The sequence below is a fragment of the Equus asinus genome, chromosome 10 (genome assembly GCF_041296235.1).
Source record: "Equus asinus isolate D_3611 breed Donkey chromosome 10, EquAss-T2T_v2, whole genome shotgun sequence".
Lineage (NCBI taxonomy): Eukaryota > Metazoa > Chordata > Mammalia > Perissodactyla > Equidae > Equus > Equus asinus.
In genome coordinates this window covers 46339789-46366210 of record NC_091799.1, presented here as the reverse complement: position 1 = coordinate 46366210, position 26422 = coordinate 46339789, and the positions used below count along the sequence as shown (strand labels likewise).

The following is a 26422-nucleotide window of genomic DNA, read 5'->3' as shown; positions in this document are numbered from 1 at the left end:
ATATGGAACTGCTCCCTTACCCAGCGGCCCTCATCAGGCAACCTCGACTACCCCGAGACCGGGAGCGCCTTACAGTGCAACGGGGAGACCAACAGGACCACCTCCCGACAGGCAGGGCAGCCGCAAAGCCAAAGCAGACGTAAAAAACTCACAAAGCGACACCCGGACCATGTAGCTCGGGGTGAGCACGTGAAGGCTCATCATCACAACACTGACGAGCTCAACTCACCAGGACAGTTCAGTCAGCAGGGAAAAGTTTATTTCATTTGAGAAAAACCTTTAAAAAACAAAATGCTTTGCAGTTAAGCTATCTAGAAAACTACCATTTCCGAAACTCCTCTTGATCAAACAAGATGGATAAATGAGTTGTTCTGCCTACAAAGTTATCAGGGAAGCTGCCAAGAGCCAAAGCTGTGCGCTAAATGTTTTATTAACAAAAAGACTATGGCCCCAGGGCCCAGGGTTCGAGCGCTCTGCTCGGCGGCCTGGGGTTTGGCTGGTTCGGATCCCAGCGTGGACAGGGCACCACTCGTCAGGCCATGCTGAGGCAGCGTCCCACATGCCACAACTAGAAGGACCCACAACTACAATATACAGCTGTGTACTGGGGGGCTTTGGGGAGAAGAAGAAAACAAGATTGGCTACAGTTGTGAGCTCAAGTGCCAATCTTTGAAACAAACAAAAACACAAAAAGACTAATAGACTAATCTACCACAAAAAAGGAAAGCGCTAGGAACCCAACCACAGAGAAGACCAAACAGAATGGACTTAACAAAAAACTTTATTCCAAACAAATACCAAAAGAAGCACGTTAACTCTGAAACTTTTAACAGATTTCATTTAAACTCATAGTCACAAAACTCAAAATATCAAACAAAATACAAACAAAAACAGCTTTGTGTGCTTAACCACTTTTAATAATGAAACTAAAAAAATCCTCAAATGTCAGGAGAACGCTGTTCAAGTCTTTGATATGCATTTACATGCACGTGAGAAAACAAAGGTGATTAATTTAAAGGAAGTCAAGTCTGAGCGCTTCGTCTTCACACGGGCCTCCTGTCCACCGCCCCCTGACCACGTCCTTACTGCAGCACGGCGTCCACGGGCCAGCAGGACTGCCCGCGCGACGCCCTCTAGACCCCACTTCCTACTTCCTGTCAACCCCCCCATCACCCCTTCCGCGGCTGCACAGCCCTGTAACTGAGAATCGCCACTGTCATCGGGCTAGGGAGTCTCAGGTCTGCAAAGATGATACATGTCCCCAGTTCTGCTTTACTGCACAGTTCACAACATACAGCAGGTGATTCTGGAACCAACCATATGGTAAGGTGAACACTGACTACTGAGACAAAACATCAACTCTGCCTCCAAGCACAAATGAAACAAGGACAGAACTGGCACCAGACAGGGACTGGCCTTCCCCCGCGGTGCAGTCCTGAGGGCTCACGGCACTCTGAGCGTGTCAAATGCAGAGCCCAGAGCCACTTCTGGTGGCAGCAGACACGGAGCACACGAGGCAAGACGAGGCACCATCTGCACCATGTATGTAACAGAAAGGCCACTTTTAAAGCTTTTCAGATAAAGTTACTCGATGTTTGCCTTTTCAAGACTATTACCACACTAGGTCACACTGAAGGTAACAACAGTTCGCATCTCTTATTAACAACACATTTTGACTTATTTAAACGCCAGACAAAGCTGTTGGCTACCACAAGTTCTGAATATTTTGTTAAATTTAAGAAGTCTATATAGGACAACACAAAACCATCCCTGGTAATGTATTTGCAGTTTGGTCTTCAAAAGCTGTAAAAAGTGACAAAGAAATTCAAAAATATGATGAGCTAAAACCAGTAAAAATATTGTTTTTTAAATGCCACATATTTGAAACAGCAGAAACCAAGGCATCCTCCTCTGAATTCATTCGTATTTCCCAGAAGTGCCTTGGAACTCAGATTTCTGTCAGCTGCGTGGAGTGTGTAGACAAAAGGAAGCCCTGTGGAACCAAGGCCTCGGCGGCCAGTCCCGGGTGGTGCCCCTGCCCCACGCAGGGCACCTGGACACTCGGCACTCAGGGACACATGCCCGCGAACAAGGCCGCAGGCCCCACGGTACCCTCACTGTCCATTTCTGAAACTCAAGCCCCTTCAAATCCTGATTCTATTCAATCAGCCAAAGGATGCTCCTCACACTTATTAGGTGTCAAGGGCTTTTCTGAAATCCTTACATCTGCACCTCGGTTTCTAAAGTGAAGCGCCACTTTCAGCACAAGCCAGTCTGCCGTGCGCTGGGAAGCTGCGTGCCCCACCGCTGCCTGTCTGGAAGGAGCGTGCTCAGCGTGTGACAGGCCACACTGTGTTCAGAGGTTAAATGTCTTTTTTTGGACTATCTGCCCAGAAATTGAGGAAACTACCAACTGAGAGCCTGATTTTATTTCAGTCAGTATGTACACATATTCAGATGCAATTGTCCAGAATGAAGAAAAGCCGGTTCATAAGAAGCCCAACTGCCCTGCCGCGTCCCGTGCTGGCAATGTTAACCACACAGTCTGGACTGAGGGGGGCTTTTACAAGACTGATGAACCACTTTTCTAGGATGCTTCGTATGTTTTATTAGTTACTCAATCGATGTATGAGTCATTTTGCCTCATTTGTCTGGAAAAACCATTGTGAACCCTGATTCCTTTGATAAGTAGGCGTTGGTCTGTGAGGTGAGGGATGAGTATCTGTCCAGCTCTTACCAACTTCTGGAATTTAAAATTAACCCTTCAAACATCTTTACTTAGATCTTATCCTCTCAAACTGTCTTATTGTTTTAATGACAAAAATGGTAAAAACTGGGTTCCCAAAATATAAAAATCCTAGAAGTCTTTATTTCCAAGAGTAAAATAAAAAAAAAGACGGCTAACACCGCGGAGTGAAAGGTGCCCTGAGTTCTCCCCTCCCCTGGAAAATTTAGAAACCAGAAAAATCTGGGCTTCTGTTAACAGACTTCCAAAATAAAATTTTATGAAAGTGGTTTCCTTCTTTTAAAAGGAGAATTTCAAGAGAACAGGATACTTGAACATGACAAACTGCTACTCAAAGAAAAAAACCTCTTCGATAAGTTGGCAACAATCAAAGAAACCAAGCTAAACCGAGTTTGATTTATATGCAATTAATATGAAACTGAACGGGGTGAAATGCCTGTAACAAAATTTAAGTCTCCCCATCTTTTGGCAATGAAATAAGTGAAATTAACGGAAGGATATTTTGGAAGGGTTTAAGGTCACATTCAGAATTACACAAAAAACTTTCAAACCTAGAAGGCAAACTGGGAGCTTTCATTCGCTGCTTGCATCGACTGTGTCTAAAAAACAAAGTTTAGATAAAGACTATCCCTACAGGTGCCTAGTTTCAAAACTAACACAAGCAATTTATCATGAAACGCCTACACCTGCCAGCTGCTTCTCGTTGCTGTTCCCCCGGTCCTACCACGCACATGCTCCAGGTGAATCAAGCCTACTCTGCAGCTCACCTGAGGGCGGAGGAGGACGAAACGGAGTAAGGGAGGTCAGCCTGAGAATTCAGCGGGCCCTAAACACCTTTCCTCCGGCTGCTCATGGCCACTTACGTTTCAATACAGAAGGTTTAAAGACTTTTGAAGAAGAAAATAAAATCTTGGCTATTAGTTTCCTTGTCAAAAGCCATCAGATGGACAGCTATTAACCAGGCAATGAGCCTCAAGTTCTCAGATAACAATAAAACAAAACAAATCCCTCAACTTTTCCTGCTGAAACCTTTTATTCTGATTCGTTGGTGCTTAAGGGAAACAGCTGTGCCCTGGACACCAACTGTCCTGGCCAATTAGGAATGAGGCCAAACCACATTCTTCTTAGAAGGTCTATTCAAGTGATAAATGGCACTTAACTGACTTCTTTCATATAATCTTTAACAAGAACTCGTAAGTCGCATTGATTATGCCCCAAGAGATGAGGGACCGATGGTAATTCAGATGGGCACCTCTGAAAAGATTTGTCAGTTTCCTGTCCCGTTCTAGCCAGATTTTTTGGAAAACCTTGGGGAAAGACTGAAACTCCCCACCAATCTGAGATTGCATGCGAGTTTTTACGACATTAACTGGAAAAAACAAGATTCCCAGCACGGCCCCCAACAGACCTCCACAGATAAAATCGTTGACCAGATGAGCACTGTGAGTGGTGGCGGTCGGCAGATGCTCCTTGATGGGCCCTCGAAGGCCAAAAAAAAGGACATTGCTGAAACCATTACGGAAAAGAATGGGCACCAAGCCTCGATAATACTCTCTCATCCCATGGCATTTCAGCGCCTTGAACGCGTGATAGGTGTTTGTAAATTTGTCATGATGCTTGTGGTCTTGAAGCAATGTCTGAACTCTTTCCAGTGGAGTGAAGATCGCTTCTGTTGTCCCTGCCAGTACTGCTGCCATGCTACGGGTCGCAAACTCCGGGGTACTGACATGCTTATGGAGAAGGCAAGATAAATCCTCATAGAGCCCAAACATCAGTGCCAGCGTGGTCGTCTTCTGCATCAAGGGGGGAAGGATTCCGCGGTATAAGTTTCGAAATCCATCCCTCCTCAGCTGAAGGACTGCATCCCGCGTCCTGATCCCATACAGCTGCTGCCGGAAGAGGACCTTCTGAATGGGGAAGGTGATGGCTATATTGTTGAAGGCTGCACAGCAGCCACACAAGTAATGCTTCATTCCACCAACGTGTGCAATATGAGGTGCTATGTCTTGTTTCGAAGATGTTAGGAGTGGCGCCCTCTTTTCATGAGCTTCAGAATCCATGTTGCTTAAGATCTTTCTTCCTCATGAAGGATCTTTTTTAACCTACAAATAATGAAATAACAATAGGTAAACCTTTATACACAGTGCTAAACACGTGGAACTTGCCCCCAACGCCTCCTCCAATTTCTGGACACTATCACATTTTCCCTCTTAGAGCGGATCAGCAGTGCTTAAGGGACTGGAGAGGCCCCTGCAGCTCCCGAGGCCCGTCCAGGGTCCAGGAGGCCCTCCTGTCTCCAACTGCACATCTGCGTGAGGCTGCATCTTCTGCTTCTGCTTCAATCAAAACAACTTCTCACGCAGACTGGACGCAGAGGCAGACAGGAGACCCACTCATCTTTTAAGCCGGACATCAAAGAGATTTGCAAAACTGTAAAACACACTCTTCTCATTAAATTCTTTTTTCAGGAAAATAGTTATTTTTCAAGAAAAGGTGTTGTTTATGTTAACATGTAGTGGGTTTATCATTCCTATTTTAAAGTGAATTAATAAATATTTTCATTTCTAAGACCATGAATATTATTTCCACATAAATAAAGGCTCTTTGGGGTCCACAATAATTTTAAGTATAAAAGGGCCCCGAGACCATAAACTCTGAGAAATGGTGGACTAGGTCATACGCATTACCTACACTACATAGTGGCACATACCGTGATCCTTCTGAAGCAGATTCAAAGTCCTCCCATGAGAAACACACCAGCAAGACACACACTCATTCACTCTGCTCACGAACACTTGGTATCTAGCCTGAACAGACCCTCTGCAAAGTGCCAGCAAGTCAGACAAGGAGCCCGCAAACTAACAGGAGACGGCCAAGGCACCAGCGACCCACAGTGACACGGGCTCTGTGAACACGTGCTGCGGGAGCACAGCTATGGGACACCCAACCACACTCTGGGGTGGAAGCTGGGAGAACAGGGTCAAGGAAGGCCTGCAAGTATGTACTAGATACTGTATTTTCACATTTAACTCCTGAAACTCCATAAAGTAAACAGTTTCCTGGTTTTACAAATGAAAAAACAAATACTCTTCTTTGTCCAAGGTCTAGTTAGTAACCGGTAGAGCTGGCATCTTTTTTTTTCTTTTTTGAGGAAGATTAGCCCTGAGCTAAGATCTGCCGCCCAGCCTCCTCTTTTTGCTGAGGAAGACTGGCCCTGAGCTAACATCCATGCCCATCTTCCTCTACTTTTTTTTTCCTGAGGAAGATTAGCCCTGAGCTAACATCTGCCAATCTTTTTTTTTTTTCCTGAGGAAGACTGGCCCTGAGCTAACATCAGTGCCCATCTTCCTCCACTTTATATGTGGGACGCCTACCACAGCATGGCTTGCCAAGCGGTGCCATGTCCACACCTGGGATCTGAACCGGTGGACCCTGGGCCACCGAAGTGGAATGTGTGAGCTTAACCGCTGCACCACCGGGCCGGCCCCAGAGCTGGCACCTTGAAATGAAGTCTGTCTGACTCCAGGGCTCATGTCCCCACTATCATACCACAGATGGCAGTGGCTTCGGGAGGCTGCCCTGGGACAAAAATCGGCTATATCAGACCATGCTGGAAAAGATTTGCAGCCTAAATATATAGGCTTAGCCCACTGAGTGGGACTCAGGCCAAGCCTCCCCCCCAATACACCTGCTCCCTTAGAATGTAAGACCATTCCGTGCCAGTCACCTAAGTCTGATCTTCCCCGAAAACGGAGCCAAACAGCTGCATCATCCAGAACAATCCCTACATCGCAGAAATCATCCCCGAAATGACATTTGTGCACTAAGTGGGAATTTTACTGTATTTTAAATATATCAGGCTACATATTTTTAAATTGATTCTAATTCCTCAACAGTAAGAGACCACATTAACTACAACTCAACAACAAAAAATTAAATACTCTGATTAAAAAATGAGCAAAGGATTTGACAGACATTTCTTCAAAGAAGATATACAAATGGCCAAGAAGCACACGATAAGATGCCCAACATCACTTATCATCAGAGAAATGCAAATCAAAACCACAATGAGATACCACCTCATACCCATTAGGATGGTAGTATTAAAAAAAAAAAAACAGAAAATAAATGTTGGAGGGAAATAGAAAAGCTGGAATCCTTGTGCACTGTTGGTGGGAATGTAAAATGGTGAAGCCACTATGGAAAACAGTATGGTGGCTTTTCAAAAAATCAAGAATAGAACTACCATATGATCCAGCAACCCCACTTCTGTGCATGTACACAGAGAGACTCGAAAGCAGGGGCTCCAAGACATACTTGCACATCCACGTTCACAGCAGCACTATTCACAGCAGTCGAGATAGAAGCAACCCGAACGTCCCATGACGAATGAGTGGACACACAATGTGGTCTATCCGTGAAAGGAGCACCACGGGACCTTGAGGAGGAAGGAGATCCCGACATGCCGCAACATGCAGGAACCCGAGGACACTATGCCAAGTGAAATAGGCCAGTCATGAAAGAAAAAACACTATGATTCCATTCCCATGAGGCACTGAGAGCAGTCAAACTCGCAGACAGAGTGGAGCAGGGGCTGCCAGGGGCCGGGGCGGCCAGGGAGTTGTTGTTTAACACGTATAGTTTCAGTCCCACCAGATAAGAATGTTCTGGAGATCTGCTTTATAACAACGTAAATATACTCAACATTATTCAACTGTACACTTAAAACTGGTTAAGATAGTAAATTTTATATGTATTTTCTACCACAATAACAAAAAAAAGATTACACATAAGGGTTTCAATGGCGAAGAAAGAAAGAAAGTAGGTCAGATAAACCATCTAGGTCTTTAACTTATGACAAAGAAACATAAACAAAAAACTCAAGCAAACCACATGCCACAACTAGAAGGACCCACAACTAGAATACACAACTGCATACTGCGGGCATTTGGCGAGAAGGAGGAAAAAAAAAGATTGGCAATAGATGTTAGCTCAGGTGCCAATCTTCAAAAAAAAAAAAAAAAAGATGGGATATTAAAAATAGAGTAAGGTTCAGTATATCAATTTTGGATTTTTTAATGGTGTTAATGAAATTTTAGATAGCAGTGAGTCCTTTTTTGGATCAATAAACAGAGTTACAGGGAAAAAAACACAAAAAACAAGGAGAATATCTTTTATTGACATGGTACCATTCATGGTATGTTTTGTCAATATACATATAAAAAAGCTAAAATTAGTTTATATTTTCTCATTTCATAATAATACTGTATTTCCCTTTTCTATATTTTTCAAGTTAAACTTGTCTCAATCTATTCAACTCTGCTTTCAAAGCTGGGGACAGCTGCCACAATGAACCAGGACGACAGAGGCCAGCAGGGAGACGGGCAGCACAGCTCCCAGGTGACCAAAGGCAAACGGCTGCACAGAGGCTGCTTCCACCCTGTGGGGTGACAGAGAGAGTCGCCAGGTCCTGAGGCCACACTGGGGACACCGTGACACTGCAGTCAGGGTCCACTCTCCCCGTTTCCTTCCTCCCTAAATCCCTTTTAATAAAGATGTCTTTGTATTTGCTTCATTCAGACTTACTTAGGATAACACTGTCAAGGAGACTCATTTACATTTGCCGGGAACTCCTCCTCCTTTGCCTGCTTTCACACTGGCCCCTTAGTACACTAAGAGAATCAAATTCAACCAACTGAGGCTGCTCCTGTAATGGTCCAGGTGCCGCCCTGTTGTCAGAGATTACAGAGCACAGGACCCTGGCCTCAGGGGAGATAAGACATGCACTTAGACTACAGTGTGATAAATGCAATCAGAGAAGCATGTAGGAAGTACAAAGACCCCACAGAGGGAGGGGTCATTAGCAGTCTACAAGAAACCCAGGGCAGGCGACAGCCTCTGGGCAGGGCTCTGAGCTCGGAACAGGACTCCAATGCACAAAAGGGTAAAGCACCTCTGAGCCAAAGGTGGCACAGGCTAGGGTGCAGGTCCGGTGTCGAGGGAGCAGCAGGATCGCATTCTTGAGGACTTACTCAACTATGTCCTGCTGGAGCATCACGCTGGGGGAGACGGATGGGTGGCACACGAGGACTGAGAAGCGGCAAGGACCCGTGTGAGGAGACCCTCTGACACTACTATGTGCTATTCTTCTCCTTTCTGACGTGAAGCAAACGGAAACAAACGATTTTCCTTAAGTATGTTACACCTAGATCTGCATGCCCTTTTCCCTGTGCTAAGAAGAAAACCTAACACCTGCACACTTCAGCCCAAGCCTGTCTGGAGTGCGAGCTGGCCTGCTGATGCGTTTCTATTAGAAAGGTGACCTTGCCCTCACCGACAAGCACCACGACTAGACACTGCTGAGGCCCAAAGTGTGCCCCAAGGAAGGTCATGAAAGGGCACGACTAGACACTGCTGAGGCCCAAAGTGTGCCCCAAGGAAGGTCATGAAAGGGGTCAGGGAACTTTTCTCCCACCAGAAGTCACCTGCTCACACCTATGGAAGTCGACATGCCTGGGAGCCACCCTTCCACTGCCGGCCCCCACGACTGGCAGAGCCACACCCCCTGTGGGTGCCCACACACTCTATTCATCTGAGGAAGCCCCACCGATGCCGAGGGCTGGCAGCAGGGGACTCAGAGCTGCATGCTGCTTAGCCATCACAGATGCGGAACAAAGGGACAGTAGAAACTGTCCCACTGCAACTGAAATCAAGGAGGCGGCTCCGAGAGAGGGATGTTCTCTACCTGGCAGGTATTACAGCAGGCAGACTGAAGTCACCTGCATGCTCAACCCAGCGGCCTGGCTCCTCGGAGCTGCTCGGAGACCCAGTAAAATGAGAAATAAACCGTTCAAATAAACACTCATAAAAGAAAGGTGTATTACTTTTTAAGAAAAACATTTACACATTAAAAAAGATGTGCATTTTTTTTGGAGAAAAATAATGTTGGAAACCAATTAAATCGACAGCTGTCCTCTCCTCAAGGCTCACTGCTGGGCGCAGATGCTCTTCGTCTCTGGCCTGACCAGCGCGAAGGCCCTGTGCCATCAGCCCGACCAGCCACGCTCGCCTCGCCGCCTGCCTCACCCCCACCCCCCCATCGTTAAAAACTACAAGAAAGAACAAAACTACCGAATGGAAAATTAAAGTGTATAACAATGCATTTTGGAATCTTCTAAGAACAGCACAGACACCCTGGGGTTCTGAACGGTTGCATAATATTCTATCAAACGGATGTCATTTATTCTATTTCCTATTTATGGTCGCTGTTTGTTTTTTTGGCTTTTTCCTTTTTCTGCTTTTTAAAAAAATGCTGCAATTGGACATCCTTGCACCTGTCCCTTGTTGGGTGCACTCTCCCCACCTTATCTACCTGCAGGGCACATCTTTAGAACGGACTGCTGGCTCAAGGAGTAACACATCTTGACTCGATAGCTACTTCAAACTGCCCCCAGAAAACGCATCAGGATTCACATTTCCACTAAGTGTGTACCAGTACGTTTCCCTGCCATTCCTAGCACCAGGTATGGAAACGTAACTTCTGCCAATCTGATGGGTGAAAACAAATCTCGTTTTATCATTAAAATTTTTGAATAAAATTCAGCATTTTTCATTTACATTGACCATCTGAATTTCTTTTACTATAAATTTTCATGTTACCCATTTTTCTGTGGGTACCTCGTTTTTTTCTGATTTGTAAAATTTCTTTGTATATGAAGAAAATCAATCCTAGTTACATTAAATTGTGGCAAATACTTTTCCCACTTTATATCATTTTCGTGATACTGAAACTCTTAATTTGGATAGTAAATCTATTGATTTTGGCTTCTAGACTCTGTCCTCCTTAGAAGGCCTTCATTATTCTAAAATTATAAACACGCATCCTTCTACAACTTCCGTGGTTTCATTTATCATCAGTACTGTAATCTCTCTGGAATCTGAGCATACGGGGCGAGGCAAAGACGAGAGATGGCCCACGAAACTGACTGACGAACTTCCCTTCCATCCCTGGTCAGCACAACCCGGACACCCACAGGCACCTGCACTTCCTCCTGCGCTCCACTGTCCCCACAGCCTCGTCTCTCTTCTCCAGCACCGACCTGCCTCAACCTACCGTAGCACCAAGACAGACTTCACTATCTAGTAGGCTGCCCCCCTACTCTTATCAGACTTAGCAGTTTTCCCAGCTCTCACACTTTTCCAGGTAAATTTTAGTGTATTTCTGTCATATTCCTCCCAAAAATCTCGTTGGTACCTTATAGTGGAAGTGACTTTATAGGTGAGTTTAAAGAACTGTCACCTTTTCAAAATTGAACCTTACAGGGACATGGGGTATTCCTACTTACTTGTACTTGTTATCTTTTTATGAGCTTTAGTAGTATTTTAAAATTCTTTCATATAGATCTTAAATATTTCTTATGTCTAGGTATTTTCCTTTTCAGTCACTATTAATACTTCCAATTAGTTTTCTAACTGCCTTTCGTCTGCGTATGAAAAAGCTACCAGTTCTTGCGTGTTAAGGTTAGAATCAGCCAACTTACTGAATCCTCTTACTATTTCTCAGTTTTTTGGTGGATGTGCTTCAGTGTCCACTTTAGTCATGCACTGCATGACGACATTTAGTCAACAAGGGACAGCATAGGAGACGACGGTCCTGTAAGATTAGGAGCATCCAGCCCAGGTATATAGCTGGCTGTACCACGCAGGTTTGTGTAAGTACTGCAGGGAAGGAAGAAATTTTCCTGTATCCTTCTAGGTTCTTCTGCCTAGTCTAAGAATTAAATTGACATGAGACAGACTGACAAGAGGAAAACAAACGAGTTTAATAACACCTACACATGGTAGAAACCCAGGAAAACCAAATAACTCCCCCAAATGGCCAAAGCTCTCACCTTGAATACCATCCTCAGCTAAACCACAGACGATGCTGGGGGTGGGGAGAGTCAGGGACTCATAGCTCGGTGAAAAACAGCAGCTAGTATCTGGCCACCGAGAAACAGAAGACACAGAGCAGAGCCCAACACATGGGCTTTTCTAGGTTCCTCCCTGTCTGCCACCTAGTTCATGTTATCCTAAGGTAACACTCGCTTCTTGAGACAGGTTTTCTTATCTGAATCCTTTTAGGCAGTTAAGGGGGAGGTAATAAGAAAAACTCTGAGTCTTGTTTCTCAGAAATAAATACCCTAAAATAATCCTCATGTTAAAGAGACATATTTTAGGTAGCAAATTGTGTTCCCCTTCAGTGCCCTGGATGATGTTCACACAGTGATGAAATTGCCTGACGATGCATTTCCCAGAACAATCTCCATTGTCAGGCAATGCGTGACGTATATAAAATATCACAGATAACTTTGCTTTCTCCTTTATAATATCTTTCTTTCTCCTATCTTATTGAATTGACAAATACTTCCTGAATAAAATTAAATTATGGTAATACTGAACAGCCTACATTTTTATTGACATTTGTGTCAACTCATCTAGAGATTACTATTAAGCGTGACACTGGCTTTTGGTCTGACAAACAGAAGTTCTTGTCATCTGAGTGTTCATAATCCACATCCTAGCACTTCCGCACTGATCAATTGGCCCCTATAAGACCTGTTCCCACTCGAGTAACCTTCCCCATTTACCACCCACTCCTGCCCATCTTTGAGACTGTGCTGCAGACATGAAGTACAGCGTCTTTCCAGTGCCGTCATATAATTTCATCTGACAAATTACACTAAGATGCCCAAAGCTTCATTCTGATTAGAATATATGCAATTATAACTTAAGACTCTGCCCGTGCTATTTACGAGGAAACTGTTTTCCAGTAAAAATGGATGTCATTTTTCTAGTACTAGTGATCAACTGATCATAAGGGCCTTTAGAGAGTTTTCACACATGGGAAGGCAATATATATTAATTCCTGTTTTACTAAACTCCAACCACTCCACCCCTTCCCACCACCACTAAATCAGGAATCTATCTCGGACTTCGGTCAAATGCTTTTAGGAAGCTACTGACATAATCACGTGGCTACTGGAGACAGAGCCCGAGTAACATCTAACAGCTACAGCTAATTGTCTGGGCTCAAATCCTGGCTCCACCGCGTTATCTACCGTGTGCCCTGCAGCAAGTTACTCACGTCTGTATGGCTTAGTTTCCTCCTTTATAAAACAAGGATGTCACCCACCTCAGAGGCTGGCTCGCTTAGTTGAATTAATACACGTAAGGCGCCCAGGAGAGTGCTCTGGAGCACAGCAGGTGCCCTGCAAGGACGAGCTATTCCACTGCTCTTTTCTGATGCATTGATCTGGTGTGTACACTAGCATGCTTCCTGCTAATTACTCACTCTTGTAATAAGGAGATGGATCCTACTTGGCCATGGTGAAATATTTTTTTAATGTATTGTTAAAAACCATTTGCTAATATTTTATTTTAAAATTTCACATCACTATTCATAACATCAAGTTTTCAATTTTAGTACTATCTTCATGCCAAGTTCAGGTGTCAATGTTCCACTGGCTTTGTAAAAAGAATCTGTTGTTTCTCCTTCCTTACATTGGTGAACAATTTAAATCTTATCAAAATTATCTTTTCCTTGAAAGTTAAAAAACTCACCTGTAACACCACGTGGGCCTGGTGTTTTGGGAGATGGCAGCTTTTTGATAACTTTCTCGATTTCCTCCATGTTACTGGTCTGTCAGGTTCTCTCTTCTGGAGTCAGTTGTGGTAAACAGATTTCCTTAAAAAAAAAAAACAACTCTATTTATATAATCTTATAGAGCACTTGTTATTTTAAAAAATACTTCTAATCTTGCGTACTTATATTCTTTTTTCTTGAGCAGGGTAGCCAGTTTACCTAATTGATATTCCTCATATCCCAACAAGACTCAGCTCAAGTTTACCAATTTTAATATTTTTCAATCTTCAAATTTATCATTATCTCTTTTCTCCTGTTTTGTCTAGTTTTATTCTAACTTTTTGAGTTAGATGCTTATTTTTATTTAGTCTTTATTTCATAATGAGTGTTTAAGGCTACACATTTTCCTTTGAGCAAAACTTTTATTACTGTTTAAGATATTCTGTGGAGAATTTTGGTCTAATTGGTCGCCTCACCATCTGTATCGTGCCCTGTTTCTTCACCATAGAGGCTCTGATTTGGGATTTTATGCTCCCTTTCCAGGGTGCAAGCCTGCCCTGGCTTTGTGCCTCACAGCACACCCTCTGTGCTCAGGAGAGCACCCTTCTCATGGCCCACAGGAAAGCACCTAAAGGGATGGATCCCGATATTCGGCAACTGACCTCCAGTCTCAAAGGTTCAATGACAAATACACCCTGAAGCTGACCTTCGTTAGTGGGAGAACAAGGCAGCAGCAGGAAGCCAAGTTCATTGCTAAGTTTTTTGACCAGAGCGGGACACTGGGCATGGATGCATATGAGCCTGAAATATCCAGGCTCCATGACACTCTCGCCACAGAAAGAAAAATAAAATAGCCAATTCTAAAAGTAGCCATCTTTCTGCTGGATCATGCTGAAATACAGGGTGATGGGAAAAGAAACAGAGAAAATGTCTGATGAAGTAAGAAATGTTAAAAATGCCCTTTTTGTCCTGTACTCTGAGCCCATTCTGGACACACAGGATTTTCTAGCAGAGAGAGAAGCTGTCGCTCTGACATGAAGCCACAGCCTCCCTTGACGGGCTGTGCTGTTTCGATTTGCTGTCCTGGACACGACCTTTGCTAGAAGCCGTGAAGACTTCTCCTCCACGCCTAGCAGCACTCAGTCCTTCACGCAGCACAGCGGCGCCCTGCAGCACTCAAGACATCTTCGAAACCCGTTAAGTCCGTTGCTAACTTCACTGTGCTAATTCCTGTTTCAACAGCTGTTTGCCTTAATTCAGGAGACAACTTCTTGCGTATGACAACTCTCCTTCACACACCATTTTTGTGGGTGTGTATATATCTGACTTGAGGAGAACTGAGGAAAAAACACAGCTTTTAATTTGTTTATAACAGACCTCTGCCTATCACACTTTGTGCTCTCAACCAATTAAAGAAGCCAGTGGCATTTTCAGTTTAAAAAAAAAAAGTTTTACAGATGCTCGAGAAGTGTGCAGGGTACAGAGTTTGATAATTATCAATCACTTAGTTCACTACATCCTTACTTCTTACTGTTTCAGCTGACAGGAGTTTAAAAACTCTTATTAGCACTACATTTGCCATTCTAAGATTCACTGACATTTAAAAAACAAATTGGTAGGGGCCTGCCGGTGGTGTGCTGGTTAAGTTTGCACGCTCTGCTTCAGCAGCCCAGGGTTCACAGAGTGGGATCCTGGGTGCAGATCTACAGGCCACTCATCCAGCCATGCTGTGGTGGCATCTCACAGACGAAACACAAGACGACTGGCACAGATGGCAGCTCAGCGACAATCTTTCTCACCAAAAAAACAAACAATGACTTAGCACAGAAACGCTTTATATCCACGTCCTGCTTTTCCCTTCTTCAGAGTTTCAGGACTAAACAATGTTAAAATCAACAAAAATACTCCGATTAATGTATATACGATTACACAATAACACCTGTGACAATTTATGAATGTAAAAAGCTTCACTTTTACATATTTACATAACAATGTACTTTAAATTCTCAAGTTCCCATCTACAAGCTGTTTAACAATATATGCTCCTTGATAATACAAATCTTATTTGTACACTTGAACAAAATTCTGTCCACGTTCACTTTCAATTTTTATTGGAATAGTACCTGTATCACTTTCCAAATTCTTGCAAATTCAAGTTACGTTATCTAGTTTGTCATGACTCTCTGTAATAATGGAAATTGTTATTAAACAAACAGAAAACTGTGGCTAGCAGGAGTTAGCCAGTCATTTATTGACTACTGTATTGAACCATTTTAAGAAACCTTAAGAACATTACTGTACATTTAGTCTCAGATTTTAAAAATAGGCCTGGACACAGGAAAAAGGAAAGTAATGAAAGCTTCTGAGACTTCAGATTTAGAGGTTTCCCTCTAGTTCCATCCTACACCCCAGGATGGTGTGGACAGGCTCTCAATCTAGCAACAGAGGGAAGAACAGTGTGCACAGGATTCCCTGGCAATGAAGTTTAGACTTCTGCATGTTCATCTCCTCTGTGAACATGGCTACATTTCTTTGCTAAACTGATTTCTATATTTAAATTCTTTAACATGGATAATTCTTTGCAATTTATTGCAAAATCTGTTTACCATAATTTGACACGTTTGCTACCTAAACACTCCATCTATCTCAACATTAAGGAGCAAAATTCATGAAGATGACTTTCAAGCAACTGCAGCGTCAAACTTTTGCAGCGTAAGAAAACAGGGTAAAGTCTAAACACACACCGTAACTTACAGCTCACATGGATAAGCAGGACTCAGATGTGACTCCAGCACCAAGGTCTTTGCGCAAAAACTGGGGAGAAGGCAACTGTAATTCTCACAGGATGTGAACTCGCACGAGTCAGCATTCAGAAAAGATCAGTCTGGGCTCCACCCCCAGTTATGACACTATTTTGCTACTATCAGTACAAAGCAACGTCTATATAATTTAAAAATCCACTCCTCTAGGCTGACTTCAATCTACCAAAGCAGAGACCAGATAAGTCCACTCCTTTTACAGGTAACAGCTTGTGATTTTTCCCTGAGATGCACTAAGGGTGACTCCCGATCAAAAGAGCCTAATCTGTGCTCTAACCACTAACGGACCCGACCAGTCCCAGCACCTTTTGATTTTACGGAATCCTTTCAAACCAAGGGCGGAGGAGGCTCAAGCTGGCAAGGCCACTGCACATTTACTTTAAGGACGTCTGTTTCACAGCTTACAGGCAGAGAAACAGAAGGGGGGAATTAAGACCAACTGTAAACGGGCAAAATAAAGGTCACGCCGAAAGGGTGAGTACAGCTGAGGCACCGACATGCTCCATGCAGCTAGGCTTAATACCAAATAACTGGTGCAGAGATTTGCAATTAACAAAGCGACCACCTCGTCCCCGTAAAACGCCTTGTACAACGGAGTTTCCCACAACGCCATGCAACATGGTGTCGCAGAATCAGCAGTGCCCGACTGCGCGGCTGAACTTACCGCCATCCAAGCGCCCGTCTCCCCAACAGCGATAAGGCGGAGGGAAGGGCTGGCAGGATCGCCAAGGCCCCTTCCGTCCCTGACATTCAACAGAGTCAGCGGTCCCGGAAACCCAAACCCCGGCGGCGAGGGCCCTTCCGCCGTCCGAGCGCGGCCTCCCCGCCCGGCGGCCGCTGGGGCCCGGGGCGCCCCGGCTGACTGCACGGCCGCCTCCGCGGGAAAGCCTCGCGCGCGCAGCCAGACGGCGCCCGGCGCGGCGAAGCGCCCCTCACGCGGGAGCCCCGGCCGCGCGCCCTGCCGCCCCGGGCCTGCGGCGCCCGACCCCCGGCACGGCGCGCGCGAACGGCGGGGCGCGCGGGGGGCGCAGGGTGCGCGCGGAGAGGCGGGCCCCGCGGGCGCGCCGGAGGCCGGCCCGGCGGCCTGCTCGGCACCCCCGCGCTCCCACTCCCTCCACGCAGAGGCCGGGGAGCCCCGGGCTCCCCTCGCGCGCGCCCCCCACACTCACCATCGCCACGGGCGCCCGGCCCCACGCCCGGCAGCCGCCCGCCCGCAGGTCGGCGAGCGCCCGAGCCCGCGAGCAGCGCCCGCGCAGGCGCAGACCGTAACCGACCGGCGCGCGGGGCAGGGCGGGGCGGGGCGGGGCGCTCGACACCGCCCGGGCCGGGTCACGTGAGGAGCACGCCGCCGCGCCGCCTCTCCAGGAGCCCGCGGAGAGTCGGGTGACTCCCTCCGGCTTCTCGCCGCCGTTCGCCGCGGTGAGGCAGGTATGGGGTGTTCATCCCACCTGTCGTAAGGCATTGGGGCTCCGCGAGCCAGAATACCGGGCCCTTGTCATCGTACGGCGGCCTTGCCGTGCCACAAACAGCCAACGCGTTCTCTAGCTCGCGGCCTGCGGGAGGACCGTGGGCGTGGACCCAGTGGGTGGCGAGCGCTGAAGCCTTGAAGGTGCCCCGCCTAGCCCCTTTGTAGCCTTGATTAGATTTCATCAAGCCCTGGAGTGGCCTTTCCTGTGGGCCATGAGAAGGATGTTCTCCTGAGCACAGATAAAGGGTGTGCTATGATGCACAAAGCCAGGGCAGGCTTGCACCCAGGAAAGGGGAGCCTCTATGGCGAAGAAACAGGGCACGATACAGATGGTGAGGCGACCAATTAGACCAAAATTCTCCACAGAATATCTTGAACAGTAATAAAAGTTTTGTTCAAAGGAAAATCCAGGGGCCGGCCCGGTGGCAGAGCGGTTAAGTTCGCACGTTCCACTTGGGCGGCCCGGGGTTTGCCCGTTTGGATCCGGGTGCGGACATGGTGCCACTTGGTGAGCCACGCTGTGGTAGGCGTCCCATGTATAAAGTTGAGGAAGATGGGCACGGATGTTAGCTCAGGGCCAGTCTTCCTCAGCAAAAAGAGGGGGATTGGCAGCAGATGTTAGCTCAGGGCTGATCTTCCTCAACAACTATGTCCTGAGGGGCTTTGAGAAGAAGAAGAAAAAGATTGGCAACAGACTTCGCTCAGGTGCCAATCTTTTAAAGAAAAGGCTATATAAATAAACCAGATTTTTTTTTTAATGGAAATGTGTTCACAGAAGGACACCTGTGTGTGCTTTAGGACCTACAAATCACTTTTAACCTGTTTCTTTTCAACCCCAGATGACTGGCAGGTCTTGGACTCCGCTCACAGGAGTTAGGAGGCCTAGGTCAAGTCACAGCCCTGACACTTCCTGGGAGTGACCTTGGACAAGTCCCTGGGCCCCAAATGCCTGTCTGAGAAGTAGCGCCTGCCTCGCATGTGTCCCTCAGCCCTTGGAAGAATCCCTGGGAGCGACGGTGTGACTCTCACTGGTCAACTGGAGCTTGCACCACAGAGGTGAGAAAGGTCACCCTGGAGAGGAGAGGCTCGTCAAATACGTGAAGTGCGTGCTCTGCACCTGGGGTTAGTCCAGTAGGCAACCCCACTGGAGTGAAGCGTCGCTCCGGGGACGGCTCCAGCAGGTGGCTTTCCCTGCCCGCTTCCCCCGGGAGCACCCTGTAGATACTGACTCCAGAATTTTGTCTGGTGTGCCTGAGCTGGGCAGTTCACCTGCTTCTTGGGATGTGGGAGACCATACTACTGATTTCAGCACACACTCTCCTGAGGTTCCTCCCATGTGCCATTGTCCATACCTAAGCTCTCTTGGGGGAGCTCAGCGTCTCACGAAGGATAGAAAAACAAGACTCTGGAAATTCAGAAGCATAAGGGGCCCTTCCCCTTGAGAGAGAACCAGGGACAGCTTCAGAGGGTAGGAGGTGTTTGAACGGGGGTTTGGAGGATGAATGAGTGGAATTTGGGCTAGGGGAGAAAGTCACGGTAGCAGGAGATAAGATTAAGGTCGGGTGGTGGGGTCTGATGATGCAAATCCTGACTGTCAGACGGTGGGCCCCAGGCACCTAATTAGGCTCCACAGGACAAGGACGAGGCCACGCAGTGGTTTGGAACGATTAATCGGGCAACAGGGGAAAGGGCGTTTACCTCAAAATTATGTTTGCCATGCCTCGTGTGAATTCCTGTTCATGTGGATTATTCGAAAAATAAGGCAGGTGGGCATCCAGCATGTTCATAGGCATAAATAATTCATTTCAGATTAGAATGGAGACGTTATTCTCCTGTGGTAAAACCTGAAAAGGAGGAAAAGACTGAAATTAAACACACAATTGGGGCACACAGACTCCAGAGAGTGAGGAAGTCCCAGGCCAGCAGGAACACGGGAGTCTGGAGCGCAGCCATTGGCTTCTGCTACGCTGCAGGCCACAGTGCAGGCCTCTGCCCGTCTGCTCTTAGTTCCTTGTCAGAAACCCCAGGCCCTTAATTGGCTCTTCTTGGGCATATGAATGTTGGAGATCAAAACCCTCTATTTTCTGATTCAGAATTCATCATAAAGTTAGCCTTTCATTTCTCTGTCCTCATCCACCCATTCTTTTGTTCACTCTCCAGTCTCCTAACCTCTTCTCCATTCCTCCAGTCTCTGTCTGGGCTGTCAGCTAAATGTCCTTCTAACCTGGCTTTGATCATCTCACTCCTCAGCTTAAAAACCTCCAATGGTTCCCTCTTGCCTCCCAATACCAAACGCCTTCACTCGGCACGAGGCTGTCTGTGTCCTGGCCCCTCTGCCTGTCTGTCCACCTCATTCCCAGCTACACTCTGTACTTCAGCTTCGGCTATGTGCCATCGCTCAGTGTTTGCAGATCCTTGTGTTCTTTAAGCCTTTCCCTGCCCTTTCACCACCGACACTTCAACTCTTCAGCCGTCAAACATGTGAACCCTTCCAGGCCCTTAGCCTCTTCTTCCAAAAATTCGCCTCTGACTACCCACACAGAACTGGCCGCCCTTGCCTTTGCCTTCCCGTAGGACAAAGTTTGGGCAGTTCCAACATCCTGCCCTGTGTCCTAGTTGTCGTGCCGCTGTCTCCCTTTCCCAGGGCAGAGGTGCCTGACTTGTTTCTGGTCCTCCGACTCAGTGCTTGGCAGAAAGGGTGTTGGCCCAAATAAAATGCTGCTGAAGAGGGCCTGGGTTCTTGGGAAAAGGGACATAGGAGTGTTGCTGACTGATCTTTGCTTAAGCACCCCAAAATGTTTCCTAGAAAGAAATGTCTAGTGCCCTCAGACTCCATGAGTCCTTGGTCCACAGAAATAGCTTTACACAAGCTGTCAGTGGTTGTCATGACTACCCACGTGAGTGGCTCTGCTCAGATTAGGTCACCTGCCGTAGATTGTTTCCTGGCAAGGGGTCAGTGACCTTCCTTCCTCTCAGCTCACATTTCCCAGGCCCCTGCAATCGTCTGCCACTCCCCTTCACACCCCCAGGCTCCAGGCACACTGCCAGCAACTGCTGGTTCCCTTCCTGGAACTTACTGCATTCTTTTACACGCCTCCAACTACGTACATTTTGTCCTCTGTGCCTCGAAGGCCCTGCCTGCTTCAGGGGAGTCCTGACACCTCACTCTTTGCTTACGCAGATGCTTCTGTTGCTTTCCCTGACCCTCGCCTCCCTGACCCTCGCCTCACTGCCCGCGCCACAGAGCTCCCCACTGTGCTGGGGGAGGGGTGTCCTTGAACTCCTTCAGTCCATCTATCCCCGCGGCTGGTCTGTGAACTCCAGGACATGCTCCCTTTCTCCTTCATTCATTTTCAGACCCACATTGATCTAGCAACTCACACCATCTGCATGTATAACACATAGACCTGAGGCTGAGCTCTTCCCCTACAAGCCTGTAGAGATCCTCTATTCTATTCCATTTATTCATTGCCTTATTTTCATGCTGGTGGGGACCCACTGAATCAGTGAGCCTCGACCCTGTTTTATACCAGAATTATCTAAGAAGCTTTAAAAACCAAATCAAACCCAAACAAAGCCCCCCCCCCATTCTGATTTAATTGGTCTGCAGTGGGACCTGGTACGTTTTAAAAGCTCCCCAGGTGTGCTGAGGTTGTGAGCAAGCACTAAATCCTTGCTCTTCAATATGCCTAAAGATAAGAATCACCTGAACGTGGCCAAGCGCCCTGTGACCCCTGGCGCACAGCATCAGCATCACTTGAGAGCTCGTCACAAACGACCCTTCCTGGCCCTCCCCAGACCCAGTGAGCTAGGATCTGTATTTAACGAGATCACCAGTGATTTGTATGCACTTTACAGATTGGAAAGCTAGATTCTGGACCCGGCCCGGTGGCACAGTGGTTAAGTTCGCACGTTCCACTTCTCGGCGGGCCAGGGTTCCCTGGTTTGGATCCCAGGTGCGGACATGGCACCGCTTGGCATGCCATGCTGTGGTAGGCATCCCACATATAAAGTAGAGGAAGATGAGCACAGATGCTAGCTCAGGGCCAGTCTTCCTCAGCAAAAAGAGGAGGACTGGCAGTAGTTACCTGAGGGCTAATCTTCCTCAAAAAAAAGGAAAGCTAGATTCTAGCTCCTGGAGGGTCAGTTAAAAACAGATCCCCAGTCCCAAGTCAGACCTACTATGAAATCAGGATTTCCAAGGGAGAGGCTGGTTGGCCTGTCTATATTTAACACAAGCTCCAGGCGATTCTGCTTAGGCAGTTTTGGGAAACAGCTCTAAATTGATATTCTGACCCATAATAATGACCTAAAGTTTGAAACACAGGGAACTGCAGCACTCAAGAATGTGTGAGTGAATGATCTGCAGCTCAGCGGGAATACTGAGGTCCAGTCCTAAGGAGAAACTATGAGGCAGTCTCATGAAAACATGAGACAGGCACATACCAGTGCCATGAGTGTCAATGGGAGAGCAAAAATGCACTAGCTGGGGCCGGCCCCATGGCTGAGTGGTTAAGTTTGCATGCTCTGCCTCGGTGGCCCAGGGTTTTGCCAGTTCGAATCCTGGGTGCGGACATGGCACCACTCATCAAGCCATGCTGAGGTGGCATCCCACATGCCACAACTAGAAGGAGCCACAACTAAAAATACACAACTCTGTACCCGGGGGCTTTGGGAGAAAAAGGAAAAATAAAATCTTTAGGGAAAAAAAATGCACTAACTGCAGTCAGGGGAGGCTACCTGGAAGAGGTGACCCACAAAGCATGACTAGGATTTAAACAAGGTGGCCTCCACAAAACGCATGGGATGGGAAGGAGTGTGTTGGGAAGGAGTGTGTTAGGAGGGAGACACCAAGCTTCTCATTCTCCCTGACCTCGTTCCTATCTCCCAACTTTGCCTTTGTTCCAGGCACACCCACAGCCAGAGCCTTTGCTCCCTCATAGCTCTCAGGGCTCAGAATGATTGCTGACCTCTGGGTGGGATCTTGGGACACTTTACTTTGTATCTAAGTGACACATACTTGTGAAAAACACATTTTTATCTAGCAAGGGCTGAATCAATAAAATGACATCAAACATCTAGCACAATACTATGTGGGTTTTCCAAGCAGTTACGTGATAGTTATTTTCTCTGATTTTCATATAATTTATATGCTAGAGAAGTCCCACGACCTGCAAGCATTTAGTACCTAGCAGGAGTTGAGGCTGGAACACCACCACCTCCACCATTTTTGAGAACAGGAGCACAACTGGGTAGTTGGTGCCTGGCACCTGGGAAAAGGATCTGTGGATGGTGAGCTGCAGGGCAGCGGCCCCACTGGCCCTTCACCCAGGACTCTGATCATCAGACACCCTGAGGAGCTCATTACAAATACAGGTTCCTGGTGCCCACCCGAGACCTACTGCGTCAAAGTCTCCAAGAGGAGGGGCTCAGGAATTGGTATTTTACGAGAGGCATGTGCGAGCCTTGTGTTGCAGCAGCTGGGAAGCCCTGGACGAGACGTGGCATGTTGCAAGGTCAGCAAGCCTGGGTTTGACTCCTAGACCCACCACTTCCAGGTTCTGTACCTGGGGCAAAGCCCTGCCCCGCTCTGAGCCTCAATATCCCCATCTTCAAAATGAGGGTCTTTCTGGGTGCCTGCCTTCTCAGTCCCTGAGGGGGGCTACCCAGGATAGCAGACCCAGAGTGATGGACGTCCATTCTCCTTCACGTGCTGGGTGTGGAGGGGGCAATGGAGCTCAGGGGCTGGGTCACTGAAGCTCTAAATGTCCCCCTTCTCTCTTGCTCCTGGGAAGAAGGGACCACCTCATTCCCTCTAGATCCTGCTCACCATGGGCTGTGACCCTCCTCTGGAGGTGAGTCCAGCGCATGAGCTCTGAGCCCCCGCTGCTCAAGCTAACTGCTTTTCCTAGCAGCCGCTTCACCGTCTGAGCCTCTGTCCCCTGTCTGCACAGAGGGGACTCCATCATGGGAGACGAACGCATGCTCAATGTGAGGGGCACATGGAGCAAGCCCAGCAGAAACGGGAACTCGATCATTGTTCCGTCACTGAGCAATGCCTGTGGAGCGCCTGCTGCGAGCGGAAGCTCTCCTTGGTCCCTGCTCGTGCGGGACTGCGTTCCAGTGGGGGTAGGCTAACCCATAACGAGCAGGATACATGTTTAATACTTAAATGGTAAAGACACTGCACAAATTTGATGTTTAAACAATAAAGACAATAAATAGGTTTAATATTGAAATAGACAAATATAATTATTTAAATAGTAAACAACAGATGCTTACTATTTAAATCATAACTATGGTATGTCAGCATTAATTTAAACAGCAAAGACAGGAGCCAGAAGAGGCTGAGGTAGGGGAATGGAGAACTCTGGGCCTCAAGCCAGAGAGGAAAAGATCCTGCCGCTCTGACCCTCACTCCGTGGTGTTCAGTGGGCTAGGGGACTGTTAACTCGTCACATAGACTCCACTTTCACCCTCTGCAGGAAGCCTTCTTGGAACCTCAGACTGAAGGTTGACGACCTTCAGGCGTGCTGAGGGCGTGCATCCAAGACTGTGTCAGCTTTGCAGTCGCTCCGTGAGGTTGCTTCTCGTGCCATTTACGGTGGAGCCAGTGGAAGCTCTTTGCACCCCACCCCGGCCACACCACTGGGAAGGACAGAGTCAGGATGCGAGCCTGGCATGCCCCCAGGAATGACAGCTCTTCCTTGTCTCACCTGCTTCCCACACTCCAGGTGGGCAGGGCTCCTTCTGAGCCTCCCTGGGTCCCCGATCCCCGGCCCCTGCCCAGAATGCTGCCCTCACAGGGGCAAATGGTCAGGGGCTTGCTGAGGGTCACACCACGAGCTGGTAGCTAGGGTGACCACTGTTTCAGTGTGCCCGGGACCATCCCAGTCTTGACACTGAGAGTCCTGCATCCGGGCAAACCCCTCAATCCTGGGCAGCCCAGGACACTCGGTCACCTACAAGCAGCCCAGGCACCTCCTGTCCTGCTCGCATGGCCCCAGGCCTGAACTCAAGTTGTCGTTGATGAAAGGGAACGCTCAGCTCATGCGTCACATTTGAGGCAAAGTCCAGGCTGCTGCAAGTCCTCTAACGCAGGGCCCAGCTCTTGTGTGGGCGCTCGCAGACGCGGCAGTGGAGGCGGACCTCTCCCCGGATGGCGAGAGGCCTTAAAGACAGACCCACCCTCTGCCCCAGTAGCGCCACTTCTATGAGCTTCTCCTTAAGAAAAAACCCAGAGGGGCCGGCCGCGGCCCCGTGGCCGAGTGGTTAAGTTTGCACGCTCTGCTTCGGCGGCCCAGGGTTTCACTGGTTCGGGTCCTGGGCGCGGACATGGCACCGCTTGTCAAGCCACGCTGAGGTGGCGTCCCATATGCCACAACTAGAAGGACCCACTACTAAAATATACAGCTGTGTATTGGGGGAATTTGAGGAGAAAAAGCGAAAAAAAAAGGTTGGCAACAGTTGTTAGCTCAGGTGCCAATCTTTAAAAAAAAAAAAAGAAACTCAGAAATATTGGATGGTGATTTCTGAACAAAGGTATTCCCTGCAGAGCTGGTTATACAAAGACTTGAAGAAATTAAAGTAGAATATCATGCAGCTGTGAAAAAAAGATCATATTGTAGGAGATTTAATAACATGAAGGAAAAGCATTTAACTTCTCATTGGAAAATGGAGGGTACAGAAGAAAGCTGGAAAAAAATTGTATATATGCATAGGAAAAAAGACTGAAGAGATACTTCAGAATGTTAGCAGTGCTTCTCTTTGAGTTTAGGGTAATTTAAATCTTCTTTACATTTTCCTGAAATGCAAATTTAATTCAGTAAGTCTATGTTAATTTTATCACCAGAAATTCAGTAATTTAAACAGCGCATAAAATTGTACTGAGCTGTCCTGCTTCGGCCTGCCCTCCCTTCTCAGCTGGCACAAGTCTGTGGGGCTTTGCACAGAGGGAGTTGAAGGAGCACTGGATGGGGAGTAAGAGGGAGCCTGCCACCCAGCTCACGCTTACACTGCTTCTCTCCCTGGGATGCCCCGCTCCCTGCATGTGCAGCCCGGCTCAGATGTCACTTCCTGTGTCCCTTCCTCTGCTGTGGCACCCATCACCCACCACTCTGCATGGCCTGCCATTTATCTGTTTACATGCCTGTCTCTTCCTTCTCTGGGCCTCCGTTTCTCTTCCTGTAACAGGCCAGGTGACTTGGAGCTGCCTTCCCCTTCTCCTGGCACTGGCTGCAATGCCAGAGGAAACCACATGAGGGCGACAGGACCACACAGGTGACAGCCTGCCGCCCGTGAGCCCACTACTCCTTCAGAATTGTCCCCTAAAGCCAGAGATGACACCAGTCACTGCAGGCCTGGGACAGTGCCACTCAGGAGAGAGCCACTGAGGAAGAATCAGCCCATAAATTCTGTCCAGAAAGAATCCCCACCCCTACCCCAGTCTTCCCAGAGCTGCACTGGCCAAGGTGACCCCCAGCTGGCCACCCTCAAGCACCCAAGGCATGTGTAGACAGACTTGCTGTGTGGCTTTGAGCTAGCCCCTGTCCCTCTCTGGAGCTCGGTTTCCGGCCCACGCTACTGGGTCTCTGTGCAGAGAGGCAGTGGGCAGGCATCTGGCCACCCACAGCTTCCTGAGGACTCGGGTTGAGGAAGACACTTCCTGCACCCGGCTTTCCGCTGCAGGTCACCAGCTCATCCCAGGTCGTTTCATGTTCAGTGTTTGTTAGATGGAACTGAAACAGAAATAAAAGACTCCCCAG

General features: G+C 47.6%; 1 protein-coding gene and 1 long non-coding RNA gene across 5 annotated transcripts; one reads left to right on the top strand and one right to left on the bottom strand.

The window, feature by feature from the left end:
- Window positions 1-761: 761 nt before the first annotated feature.
- SLC25A51 (solute carrier family 25 member 51) lies at window positions 762-17496 on the bottom strand. Of its 2 annotated transcripts, none has more exons than XM_044779195.2 (3): window positions 17359-17496; window positions 13349-13472; window positions 762-4848 (listed from the first exon to the last, which is right to left on the bottom strand). In XM_044779195.2, exon 3 carries the CDS (start codon window positions 4804-4806, stop codon window positions 3916-3918), a length of 891 nt encoding a protein of 296 aa, XP_044635130.1. In that variant the 5' UTR covers window positions 4807-4848; window positions 13349-13472; window positions 17359-17496; the 3' UTR covers window positions 762-3915. The 2 variants fall into 2 exon arrangements, with proteins under 2 accessions (XP_044635130.1, XP_014716651.1); XM_014861165.3 differs by lacking the exon at window positions 17359-17496 and adding an exon at window positions 16854-16990.
- Window positions 17479-26422, top strand: LOC123289390 (uncharacterized). Of its 3 annotated transcripts, XR_011506345.1 has the most exons (6): window positions 17479-17617; window positions 18497-18713; window positions 23034-23173; window positions 23612-23786; window positions 24143-24391; window positions 25851-26422. It is a non-coding gene; the product is annotated as an uncharacterized lncRNA (long non-coding RNA). The 3 variants fall into 3 exon arrangements; XR_011506346.1 differs by lacking the exons at window positions 24143-24391; window positions 25851-26422 and adding an exon at window positions 23453-23512 and having other exon boundaries at window positions 23612-23896; XR_006533328.2 differs by lacking the exons at window positions 24143-24391; window positions 25851-26422 and having other exon boundaries at window positions 23612-23896.

Coding starts and splice junctions, on each gene's coding strand:
- SLC25A51 (XM_044779195.2), bottom strand. CDS start 4,806: ATGGATTCTGAAGCTCATGAAAAGAGGGCGCCACTCCTAACATCTTCG.